At 38.2% G+C, this 13,619-nt stretch overlaps 1 protein-coding gene across 2 annotated transcripts in view; it reads left to right on the top strand.

The window, feature by feature from the left end:
- The window catches only part of COL25A1 (collagen type XXV alpha 1 chain), a 527,832-nt gene that overhangs the window by 341,922 nt on the left and 172,291 nt on the right, over window positions 1–13,619 (top strand). For both annotated transcript variants that reach the window (XM_004380232.2, XM_004380233.1), the window contains 2 exons: window positions 10,510–10,536; window positions 10,681–10,707. In XM_004380232.2, the coding sequence (XP_004380289.1) occupies window positions 10,510–10,536; window positions 10,681–10,707 (54 nt within the window). The remainder of the gene's footprint in view (window positions 1–10,509; window positions 10,537–10,680; window positions 10,708–13,619) is intronic.

Below are 13,619 nucleotides of genomic sequence, written 5' to 3'. Positions count from 1 at the left end.
GACTCTTACCGTCAGTAGAATTGAGGCTTCTGTCCTAGGTATACAAGAGAAACACCAGATGCTCCCTGTTTCCTTCCTCACTAAAGACTGTGAACACTGATAAAGCAATATTTACAAGAGTGCCTGAGCACATCAGAAAGAAGACAGACATCAAACATGCTCTGATGTGGTGCTTTGCGGGCCAGTGCAGCAGACTCTTATCTTCCCTATCTTTAAAAGACTAGGGAAATTATGGTTTTTAAAATATAGCAATTCCGTGTTCAGTTTGCAATTTACAAAGTAGAGGAAGGAAAATATAATAAAACCCATTGCTGTCGAGTCGATTCCGACTCATAGCAACCTTATAGGACAGAGTAGAACTGCCCCATAGGGTTTCCAGGGAACAGTTGGTGGATTCAAACTATTGACCTTTTGGTTAACAGCGGAGCTCTTAACCACTGCACCATGAGGGCTCCATGAAGTATAATAAAGGTGTACTTTATTTAGACATTAACATAGAAGAAGGTTGCCTTCTACTGTGGTAGAAGTATGGCCACCACATATTATCTGTGCTTCTTTTACTCAAGGATGATGAATGAGAGAACTCCCTCTCTCTATCAGCTATTTCCAATTAGGCCAGCCAAAGCTGCCAACACTCTGGGTTTGAAGTACACCCCTGAAATGAAATTTAAAACTCTATATGGTTCACTTGGCTTTGGAACTTCTGGGTTTATCTGAGTTAAACCAGTTTAGGCCAACTCTTTTGTGCAAACACACTAAATCGTGAACTTTCCAGTGGGTACCGGTATAGACTAGTTGCTGTCGAGTCAACTCTGACTCATTGTGACCCCATATGTGTCAGAGTAGTACTGTGCTACACAGGGTTTTTGGTTTTTTAATAATATTTGATTGTATTTTTGACATGTACGTGTACATGTACGCAGACGTGTACGCAGCAAAGCAGGTTCCTGTTCAACAATTTCCACACATGTAGATCAGTGACATTGGTTACGTTCTTCAGATTGTATCAACATTTTCATTATTTCCGTTCTAGTTGTTCCATTCCATTAACCTAACCTCACAGCACCTCAACCTTCTCATCTGTGCTTTAGTTGTTGACTATTTGGTCTATGTAGATGATTTTTTAAAAGAGAACAGTACTCAATGGTAATGGTCATTACTTTATGAGCTAATCAGCTATTTAGCTAAAAGGTGGCTTGAGGGGCTACCTTTCCCATCATCATAAATAAAAAGTGGCTGCTATCTAGAAAATGACTCTCCCTTATCCCATAACTACCCATGAACATTGTACTCTGTATGTATAGCTATTCTTGTCATTTTATAAAAGTGAGATCATACAATATTTGTCCTTTTGTGATTGACTTATTTCACTCAGCATAATGTCTTCCAGGCTCATCCATGTTCCAAGGTGTTTCGAGAACTCATCATTCTTTATGGCTGCATAGTATTCCATTGTTGTGTGTACTACATTTTGTTTATCCCTTCATCCACTGATAGGCACTTAGGTTGTTTCCATCTTCGGCTATTATGAATAGTGCTACAATGAACATAGGTATGTGTATGTCTGTTCGTGTCTATTCTATTAGTTCTCTAGGATATATACTATTCTAGAGTGGGATTGCTGGATTATCAGGTAGCTCTATTTCTAATGTTTTGAGGAATTGCCGTATTGTTTTCCATAGTAGTCGTATCATTTCACATTCTCACCAGCAGTGAATAAGGGTTCCAATCTCACCATGTCCTCGCCAACATTTGTTGTTTTCTGGTTTTTTTGTTCGTTTGTTTTCTTTCATTGGTGTCATTTTAGCAGGGATGAGAAGGTATCTCACTGTAGTTTTGATTTGCATCTGTCTAATGGCTATGGTTAAGTGCTCACTATTAACCAAAAGGTCAGCAGTTCGAACCCACCAGCTGTGGGAGGAAGATGTGACAGTGTGCTTGCATAAAGATTACAGCATTGGAAACCCTATGGGGCAGTTCTGCTCCGTCCTGTAGGGTCATTATGAGTCGGAATCAACTCGATGGCAGTGGGTTTGGTTTTGGGTTAATGGCTAATAACATAGAACATCTTTCTATGTGTTTGTTGCCCACTTGAATGTGCTAAAGTATCTGTTTATGTCCTTTGCCAATTTTTTCATTGGGTTATTTATTTTTTGTTGTTGAATTGTAGACGTTTTATATATATTTTGGAAATTAGACCCTTATCAGGTATGCTGGCCCTGAGGACTTTTTCCTAGTCTTTAGGCTGTCTTTTTACTCTTTTGATAAAGTCTTTTGATAACATAAGTATTGAATTTTTATGAGGTTCCAGTTATCTAATTTGTCTTCTGCTGTTCATCCATTTGTAGTTGTTTTTGATAATCTATCTTTTCCAAAAATTAGGTCCCATAGGTTTGTCCTTGTGTTTCATCAGAGGACTTTATAGTTTTAGTTTTAACATTAAGGTATTTGATCCATTTTGTGTCCGTTTTTGTGTATAGTATGAGGCATGGGTCCTGTTTGACTTTTCTGCAAGTGGATATCCAGTTTTGCCAGCACCATTTGTTGAAGGGACTTTCTTCCCCAGTGAATGGACTTTGACCCCTTGTCAACAATCATTTGTCTGTAGATGGATGGATTTATTTCTGGGTTCTCAGTTCTACTTCATTGGTGTTCGTGTCTGTCATTGAACCAGTTACCAGGCCATTTTGATTACTGTAACTGTATAGTATGTTTTGAGATTGAGGAGTGTGAGGTTTCCTTCTTTGTCCTTCTTCTTCAACCCCTTAGGGTTTTCAATGGCAAATTTTTTCAGAAGTAGATCACCAGGCCTCTCTTCCAGGGCAACTCTTGGGGGACAAGAATTGCCAACCTTTTGGTTAGCAGCTGAGCACATTAACCATTTGCTCCACCCAGGGACCCCTTCAAGAGTCCCTCTTAACTTGTGTTGATGGCCCCATATGTAACCAGTTAACTGCTCATGTTTGTTCTGTCTTAGAAATATCTCCTGTATCTAGAACTTCCTCTGCATCCTCACTGCCACAACCTAATTCAGACCTTTATCGTATCTTTCCTGAATCAAGGCAACAAATTCCTAAGAAGCTCCGTAGCACTCCATGCTCTCAGAGTTCTGCAAAGCACACTTGATCTCACCACTCAGATGTCAGACTGATAACAGAATTAGGTCCAGACACCTGGGTGTGGTCAACCAGCCCTCCCAAATCTTTCTTTTCCATCCTCCACTTTCCATTCCACATATGTTCTTTTACTTCCCTTAACTCCTCATCTCTCTCCTCTCACAGTATACATGCTCATCCTTTCTGCCTGAACTGCTTCACCCTCACCCAGTCCTTCTTATTGCTGGCCAACTTCCAAGAGCCAGTTCCAATATTGTCTTTTCAACTCCAGCTCTCCTGCCTTCTTTCTTCTCTATGCTCCCACAACACAGCATTATTCCACTGATTGTAATTATATTTACATTCCCCTCCTTTAGGCTAGAGCACATCACCTGTTTGATAGTAGGCCATAAATGCTTAGAGAATGAAGCTTACTTGTTTTCATAATCCTATATAGTGAAAAGATTAATCAGGAAAAAGTTTGTTATATTTCAAGAATAAAAGTAATCTGGAATTGAACTGAAATTATCTATACTTTTCTGAGATAGAAATCAAAATCCTATTCTTATTCCAGGAGATATGGCTGCTAAGAATTTCCAGAGTTTGCTTCTTTTTCATTTTTTCTATCTCTAGCAGAATTTTTGTTTTTATGAATGTTATCTTTTAAAAATGATGACCTCCTTAACTTTGCCATTTCAAAGTAGGCAAAATTTACACTTCTAGTGAATGAAAGGAGCCCTGGTGGCATAGTGGTTAAGAGCTCGGCTGCTAACCGAAAGGTCAGCGGTTCAAATCCACCAGCCGCTCCTTGGAAGCCCTGTGGTGCAGTTCTGCTCTGTCCTGTAGAGTTGCTATGAGTCGGAACCAACTCAACAGCACCAAACAACAACAGTGAATGAAAAGTCTTTCTTGGTACACTCAACCCCTATGAATATCTCTCTTTTCCAGCTATATTTCAATTACTTTCATGTACATTTATTATGGATTGGAATTGTGTCCCCCAAAAATGTGTATCAGTTTGGCTAGGCCATGATTCCCAGTACTGTGTGATTGTCCACCATTTTGTCACCTGATGTGATTTTCCTATGTGTTGTGAATCCTACCTCTATGATGTTAATGAGGCAGGACTCAATCTACAAGATAGGTTGAGTCAGTCTCTTTTGAGATATAAAAGAAAGAAGCAGAGAGACAGAAGGACCTCATACCACCAAGAAAGTAGTGCCAGGAGCAGAGCACATTTGTTGGACCCAAGGTCCCTGTGCTGAGAAGCTCCTAGATCAGGGGAAGACTGATGACAAGGACCTTTCCCCAGAACCTACAGAGAGAGAAAGCCTTCCCCTGAAGCCAGCACCCTGAATTCGGACTTCTAACATCCTAAACTATGAGAGAATAAATTTCTCTTTGTTAAAGGCATCCACTTATGGTATTTCTGTTATAGCAGCACTGGATAACTAAGACAACATTTAAATCCAATATTTTCCTGAATCTTATTCATTGTGCCTCTCTTTGCTTTTCATTTGGTCTTATCATTTAATTGAAATAAATGATAGAGTATGTTGAAAGAGCTGAACGCTTTAGTTATTTGGGAAGAAACAGTTTGGGGAGGCTGAAATTGGTATAGGCAAAGACTGACATTGTAGTCTTGGTACAAATAGAAAGGTTGTTACTGTAAATTCTGAATTTGAAATTATTTGAATAGGGCTAGTTTGAAGCTGGAACCCTCGTGGCACAGTGGTTAAGAGTTATAACTATGAACCAAAAGGTCAGCAGTTCAAATCCACCAGCCACTCCTTAGAAATCCTATGGGGCAGTTCTCCTCTGGGTCACTATGAGTCGGAATCGACTCAATGGCAACAGGCTTAAGGGGTTTGGGAGTTTGAAGCTTGTCATGGAAATTTAAATATAGAGAATTTGCTAGTAAATAACACAAATAATGCTCTGAAAATAAAATGTTCAAACTGCTGAATAACAACACTAATAATAAAAATTTTGTTAGCACCTTCGTGCATTTTAGAGGGTCCTGCTAACCGAAAGGTCGGCAGTTCGGACACTCCAGCAGCTCCGAGGAAGAAAGATGTGGCCGTCTGCTTCCATAAAGATGACAGCCTTGGAAACCATATTGGGCAGTTCTGCTCAGTCCTTTAGAGTTGCTGTGAGTCAGAATCAACTCGACAGCAATGGGTTTGGTTTATGGCTTAATTATATAAAACCAATTAGAAAAATAATTTCAACTATTATTTATTTATTTATTAAAAATAAGCCTTGTAAAAGATCTGTTTTCAACATCCTGGAGCAGACCAGGGCAAGAATCCCCAAAGAAGCCTTATATAAAGCTGTGAATCCTATTCACCTATGTATAACTGCTAATTTTACCACCTTTTCTTCCCATTGACCTCAACCTTGTTTTAGCAACAAAGTTTTATCTTCAGATAGTTATCAACCAGCGATTGAGATTGTTACCTAGACAACAAATACGTCCACTAAATATAAGATTATTAGCTTGGTTTAATTACAAGCTACAAAATGCTATTGGGCTTAACATGCTCTGTAATTCAAATATTTCATTAATTTGTATTGTTGGCTATTTGTTAGTATTTTTAGTTGTTGTTATTGTTGTGTTTTACTCTAAAGACAAAATAACTAACTTAAATAATTACCCAGCTTTAATTTTTAAAGGATACTAGTCAAAGAAAACTTTCTTTTTAAATTTGTATTGTTCTGACTTAGAAAAGAACCATGATGCCCAAATTTTGAAATATTATCTGTGGTTGCTAAGGGAGCTCACTCTTTTTCTTCAAATTTAACCCATATTTGCAGTGAAGAGGGTTCAATTTAGAAAAAAAGAGTGGGATTTCAGTCAGAGCAGAAGAAAACACCTGCCACTAATCCCGAGTGCACAAGTGGGGTCTGCGTGTCCGAAGGAGCCCCCACAGCTGTGACCTCTGCTCCAGTGCTGTCTCAAGCCGGCAGGTGCCAGGACGCCATTCTGTCTGCCCAGAAACAACCCCTTTTGAAGCAGCAGTATTTATTGCTCAGTTGTGAATGCAAATTTTCACGTGTTCATGAATTAAGCATCCTTGCTTATGGTGAGCTGGCCAAAGAGTTGTAGTTGACGTGGGTGGCTTTGGCATTAGTAACTGGATTTGGAGAAGAAAGAGTCTCTGTTCCCACTAAAAACACTGCAAAATAATTTCAGAAAAGCTTTGACCACAAAGGTGCCACAGGACCTAACGAGATGCTTTAGAGGACTGGTGTGACTGTGGACTTGGCCTCTGAAATCTCACCAGCAAAAGCAAACAAAACTTTAAGGAGTAGAAGCCTTTTAGGAGGGACTAGCCATTGGGGGGAGCCCTGGTGGCTCAGTGGTTAAGAGCTCAGGCTGCTAACCAAAAGGTTGGCAGTTAGAATCCACCAGCCACTCCTTCAAAACTCTATGGGGCAGTTCTACTCTGTCCTCTAGGGTCACTATGAGTTGGAATCAACTCTACAGCAACAGGTTTTGAGCCATTGGGGAAGGGTGTCACTCAGTAACAGCTGAACTTAAAGTAGTTGGATTTTCTATGGGTCATTTTTCTTACTACTGGTATCTGGGAAGTGTTTGACTTTGACACTAGACTGCTTAGCTTTTTGAGGACAAGGGTCATGTCTTTCTAAATCAGCTTTCCCTACCATACTTTACACCAGTGTCTAGAACATTGCCAAATAATTCTTTGTAGGCATTCAACAAATGTATTTAAAAATCAAAATAGAGTTAAATAACATGCTACTTAAATTAAGTCTGGAGTCTCCATTGTATTTCTTAAAGTTGATGGTAGATATCCCCTCATTTTTCTTTTCTTTGGATTTCCTTTCCCCTACCAAAAATAAAATCCTACTTGTATAATAGCATTAGTGAGCATTTGGGGTGTGTTAAAAATGACCAAATAAATTCCTTAAACCTAATTTTACAGAAACAGTCACACAAACTGTACTCCCTACACACTGCTTGATTTACTGAAACCATTAATAAAAACAAGAATAAAAATTTTACTGAAAACATTAAGAAAATCATTTTCTTAGCTTCATTTTTATTTAAAAAATGGTAAAGAATTTTTTTGAGTAAGAAAGAAAAGGGTTTTGTCAGGTTGATTCCATTACCTTAGCCCTGTAGGCCTCTCCCTGACCTTTCAGTTCCCCTTTCTCTCATTTTGAACTTGAGATACTGGGGCCAGTTTCCATGACACTGTAGGAAATGCAATTGGGAGGCATCTGTTGAAGGCAGGCACTGGATACATGGGCATCATTTTTTCTGACAATTTAGTTCTTGAGCTGTGTCACGATACTTTATGTCCAGAACCAGTGCATTTAAAGACATGTGGACTGGGTTAATATTCTGGCTCAGTCACTTACAAGAAGCCTACCCTTGAGTTTTATTTTTGGCATCTATAAAAGGAAGAGGGGCTTTTGATGGTTCACTGGTAGACTTCTCACCTTATGTGGAGACCCACGTTCAATTCTGGCCAGTGCACCTCATGCACAGCCACTACCCATCTGTAAGTGGAGGCTTGAGTGTTGCCATGACGCTGAACAGATTTCAGTGAACCTTCCAGACTAAGACAGACTAGGAGAAAGGCCTGGCGATGTACTTCTCCAAATCAGCCAATGACTACCCTATGGATCACAACAGTCCAGTTGGCAACTGTTCATGGAGACGGTGCAGGACCAGGGAGCGTTTCGTTCTGTGGTGCTTGGGGTTGCTGTGAGTTGGAGGCTGACTTGACCGCAGTAACAACAGCAATGTAAAAGGGAAATCGTAATACTTTCCTCACTGGGTTGTGGGGAAGATGAAATGTGGTAACACGTGAAAGTTCTTTGCTAAAGGTAGAATATACAAAATAGGAGACAGGTGATTGTTATTATTAATTTCATGATAACCTCACAGCTGTTACCAGAAGTGCCTCAAATGAGAGAAGGAATCTGGTACTTTTCCTCTGTAGATGATACTTAGCTGAGGAAGATGTTTTGGTAGGCAGAGTTTTCCTTGTTCTCACCTTCAGTGACATAACAGTCTCCCCTGGGACCTAAGAAGAAGGTAGTTTGCTAGAGCCCTAGCATTACTTCCAGTCTAGACTTCTTCCTGTCTCCCCACCCTACTAAGGATGGAGGCAAGAGATTGATGAAATGCCCCAGTTCCTCGAGTGGACTGACCACGGAAAGAAACATAACTTCATCTTTAAGAGCTAGAGAAGACAACATCTTTGATGCCTCTAGAGTTAGCATTTTCTACCAGCACTTTTGTTCAAAGATTAAAAAAAAATTGCAGTGTGGCTTGAGAATAGACCAACTGCCCAGTGGAAACAAATAGAGATTTCTGAAAGACCCATATATATACGGTTACCTGACTGATGACAAAGTTACCACTGTACTATAATGGAGAAAAGATGTGTTTTCAGTAAACGATGGTGGGCTAATTTGATATCCATATGGGAGAAAAGGTATCTTGACTTCGACCTCACATCATATATAAAACCAATTCTAGATGAATTCAGATATAATATGAAAGATAATACAATCAAGCCTTAAAAAGAATGTCTGCCTTGAGCCTTGTGCTCTTTTAAGAACTGCCTCTATGGGATCAAATTGACAGTAGCAACTCAAAAGATTAGATAGGAACCTTAGGGAGGCAGTGAATTTATGTTAATGGGGGAGGAACAACTCAGAAAAAGAGGGTAAGAATGGTTGCAGCACTTGATATAATCAATGTCACTAAACAGTACATGTAGAAACTGTTGAATTAGCGTATGTTTTGCTGTGTATATTCTTAACAACAACAAAATTAATAAAATTTTTTAAAAATCATAAAAAAAACAACCAGTAAAGCTTATTGCTTTTGGATTAAACATAGAACAACCTCTTCATGATCTTGGATTAGGCAAAGATTTTTTAAGCAGGACGTACAAAGTTGTAATTCTGAGGAGAAAAAATGATAAATCGAGTTATATTAAAATTAAGAACTTCTGTCCATCAAAAACACCATTGAGAGAATGAAAAGGCAATCCACAGAGTGAGAGAAAATGTTAACAATAATTATATATAATCAAAGACTCATATCCAGAATATGTAAAGAACACCAGTCAATCTCTCTCTCTCTCTATATATATATATGTGTGTGTGTGAAAATCGGTATGTATATGTATAATACATAACATAAAATATATAAAGAATATATACAAATCAATAGCACAACTCAGTAGAAAAAGGGCAAAAGATGTCAACAAACACTTCACGAAAAAAGAATATCAAAATGACTGATAAATGTTTTTAAAAGTGTTCAACTTAATTAATCACCAGGAAAATACTATTTAAAACTATAATATGAAACTGCCAGGCACCCACCTGAGTGTCTAAGATGAAAAACTAAAAGTTGGTGATGATATGTGAGAACTGAAATTCTCATACAGTACAGATGGGAGTGTAAATTGTTACAACCACTTTGGAAAACTCATTGGCAGTGTCTACTTAAACTAACTTTGGCCATGTTATCAGGAGGGATCAGTCCCTGGAGAAGGACATCATGCTTGGTAAAGTAGAGGGTCAGTGAAAAAGAGGCTGACCCTCAACAAGATGGATGGACACAGTGGCTGCCACAGTGGGCTCAGACATGGCAACAATTGTAAGGATGGTGCAGGACCCAACTCAACAGCACCTAACAACAACTAAGATTAAATATATGTTTACTCTATAACCTAACAATTCCACTTCTAGGGTTATACCCAACAGAAATGCATATACTTTTTTTTTTTTTACCAAATGAAATGTACTTGAATGTTCATAGTAGCAATATTTGTAATAGCCAAAACCTAGAAAGTCTGGAAATAAATGGTTGCTAACAGTAGGATGAATAAATAAATTATAGTATATTCACACATTGGAATATTATACACAGTAAGAATGAACAGTCTAAAACCACACACAGAATTATAAGTAAAATTTACACATAGTGAGCAAAAGAAGCCAAACACATACTGTATGATTCCATTTATAAAATACAAAAACAGACAGACTAACCTGTGCTGTCAGAAGTCAGGATCATGGTTATGGGTAGTGACAAATTGTCAAAACAGGGGCTTCTGGGTTGCAGACACTGTTTCTTTAGCTGAGTGCTACTTGATGAATGTGTTCATTTTGTGAAAATTGATATAGCATATTATATACTTGTAACATGTACTTTCCTGTGTGTGCGTCTATTCACTTATTTACCATAATTACCATTACCATAAATATACCATATTCACAACTATAGTTTAGAACCCAAAATTTTGACAGAGCTGTCTCTGTTCTGTTTACATGTATCTCATAACACTAGCTGATCTATTCAAAGTACAATAATTTTTTATTAAAAAATATTTTTTCCTTTTTCTGTTTCTTTTTTCAGGGCCCTCCTGGTCCAAAAGGTGATAAGGTAAGAATTATGAGAGAAACAAATTGCATTAGTGGAAATTCATATTGGCATGACCTATACCATGTTACACTGTGATCTTTTAAAAATGAGCATCACATATAGACTTTGTGCTAAAGCTGATCATCTCATCTTCCTATTCTACAGGGAGAACAAGGTGACCAGGGACCTCGGGTAAGTTGTCCTCTTCCTACCCTGGGGAGAAAATTGTTTTCAGCTCCAAACTCATTGATTGAAGGTACCTGGTTTCATAACTGCTTTTGTGTTGCATAGATTAGTAATGGCTGGCAAAAATACCACACCACTTGTAAGTGATAAAGATTCAATAATAACTAATGTGTATATCCTGTTGCATTACTTAACTTGATGCCTATAAATGGAACATGCTACAATAATTAGCCCTATTGCTTAAGGAGCCAGAATCACTTCTGAAAGTCAACAACAGCCACCTTTCCTATGGCTCTTGGGTCCTTCAGAGATGTATGCATTCTTTTGCAATATAGAGGCCACATGGATTTCTATGGAATTTGGCCTTTTTCTGCAGTTAAACTTCATGTGCTATTGCATAAATATGTTTTCTTATAGATGATGAAATTATTCATGTATTTTATATTTCTTCATCATAAGTTTGAATAATACTTACTTGAATTTCTGATTTTTTATAGATCTTTAGCAGATAAAGGGTATAATACACTGTAGCTTTCCAAGGAGGAGGGTTGTTCGTTTATTCTTCTCAAATGTGGCCCTTTTAACCATTATAACACAATGGTGAATGCTTTGTTGTTACCTTGGTAGTGCCAAGTCCTCTGTTTCACATCTGTGCCTTATTACCCAAATGTTCAGACATACTGTTCCAATGATGTAGTGGCTCCGTTCAGACATACCTCTCAATTTTCTCATGTCACTATGCACCAAAGCAAGTATTCGGTTAAAGAAAGCCTTTTTTTTTCTTTTCACAGTAGAAAAGCACATTTAAAACTTTCAGGTTGAAAACAAATTATGTAGATCTTTCTATAAAATGCACTGTGCTTAGTTAATTATTGAGTTCATTTATACTGCAGTAGAGATTTTATTGCAAAAGGTGCAGCTGATGCAAATTTGAAAGGTTCGTAGTCTCGTTATCTCTTTGTGTTTCCCAAACTAGATAAAATTTACGCCGTGATTTACTTTCCCTTCTATTCCTCAGCTATTTATTAACATAGAAATAATGATTATGCCTCAGAGCGCTTCATTTTGCATGGCAGTTATTCTAGCTAATGGCTAGCTTCTAGCTAAGAGCTCATCTTAATGGTCAAGGGGATTAAACATGCAGTCTGCTGTCATGGGTGTGAATGGAATGAAACTCTCATAACCTTAAATGATTAGAATATAGCCACTTGCTGGGTGTGTGGTGTTTATTTCACATGGCACGTCTCCATGTATTGAGTATGGTTGCTGTCTACACACAATATCAAAATCACTCAACTTGCCCTTTCCAGGTAAGAGGGAAACAGTTTCCATTCTGAGAAATCTCCTTTTGGCAAAGGCAGCTAAGGGGTGCTTCACAGCTTAGCTGTCATCAGTATGCATGCAGTCCTCATTTTCAGAAAGGTGTGTTGGCTTTCATCATTCCAAAGAGTGATGATTGATTATAAAGCTAGGCCAATTTTTTCAGGATGAAACCTGAAACCATGAAATTCACCTGGTTTCATGTTGCATTACAGACTAAGACTTGGACTAGGTTCCTTAAAAGTTTGGCCAAAGTTCATGAACTACTTTGACAAACCCAGACTGCCTTTCATACACATTTCAGCCAGTTTGCACACCAACCGAGGCCAAGTCTCACACGATCCAGGGGCCACGTAGCATTTCAGGTGGAAAGTGGCAAAAATTGATCTCATTTTCTCTTGGATCTCGCCTTGTATTGAAGAAATTTGGATTGAATTCATAATGCAGGATGAATCTTCTTGGGTAAGAATCTTAAGTGTCCTAGGAAATATTGGATGCGATCCCTCTGAATTGGCTGTCTTTTCTAGGATTCCTAATTTAGAAACAAAGCAGGTCACATTCAGTGCTCTTAGACTTTTATAAACAATGCTTTGTAGTAAGATAGTATTAGGCATTTAGTAGAAAATTTATCATCTCAAGATAGTAAGATTTTTGTAATAGGAAGGGTAGTAATGAAGGTTTTATATTTCCAGAAGGATCACAAGTGTCCTAGAACTGGAAAAGTCTTCAATTTAATGAAAATCAATTTTATCCACATCCTCTGTTCAGGTACAGCATTCCAGCTGATGCTGGCTGGAAATTCTCTACTTTAAAATATAGATAGATGTTTGTGTTTGAGTATTCTTTCCATTTTCATCCTGTCATCATTGATTTTGAATTGCATTTTTTACCATTTGTTTTTAGTGATTTGTTTCCTCCCTTAATTAACTTAACACTACAACCCTTCAAACTTCGTCACCTCCGTTCTTTGTTAGATGACTTTCCTTTGTGGGACCTTTGCTGTTTGCTTGAATTTATCCTTCTTTCTTTGGCTCCTTAAGTGCCAGACAGGAATATGTTAAGCCCATAATATATAAAGCAGGAAAAACTTGAGGATAATACAGGGATTAAGAATGTGAAATTATTTTGAAACACTAAGACATATATTTCACAGTACACACTGAGTATCTACCATGTGCGAGATATTGTGCTTAATGCTGTAGAGATTACAGATCTATTCACTTCTCTATGTCTCTTCTACTTCCCTCTGTCTCTTCTACTTCCACTGAATTCAAGCTCTATTATCTCATGTTCTTGGTTTCTGCAGTAGTGTTCCAATCAATCTTCCTGCTTCCACTCTTGACCCTGGAGAATCCATTCTCTACACCACAGCCAGAGAGATCATTTTACATTGTAAATTAGATCATATTACTCTCCTGTTTAAGCCTTAGAATGAAATCCAAACTGCTTTCCTTGGCCTGCATGAACCTTCATGATCTGGCCCTTGCCCATCTCTATATCCTCCTCTCCCACTGTACATCCCCTCCGCCCATTATACACCAGCCACACTGGCCTCCATGCGTTCATCAAACATACTATGCTCACTCTCACCTCAGGAC

The sequence above is a fragment of the Trichechus manatus genome, unplaced genomic scaffold, assembly GCF_000243295.1.
Source record: "Trichechus manatus latirostris isolate Lorelei unplaced genomic scaffold, TriManLat1.0 scaffold00071, whole genome shotgun sequence".
NCBI lineage: Eukaryota > Metazoa > Chordata > Mammalia > Sirenia > Trichechidae > Trichechus > Trichechus manatus.
Note: the sequence above shows the minus strand (reverse complement) of the source record. Positions and strands in the feature narration are given on the sequence as shown.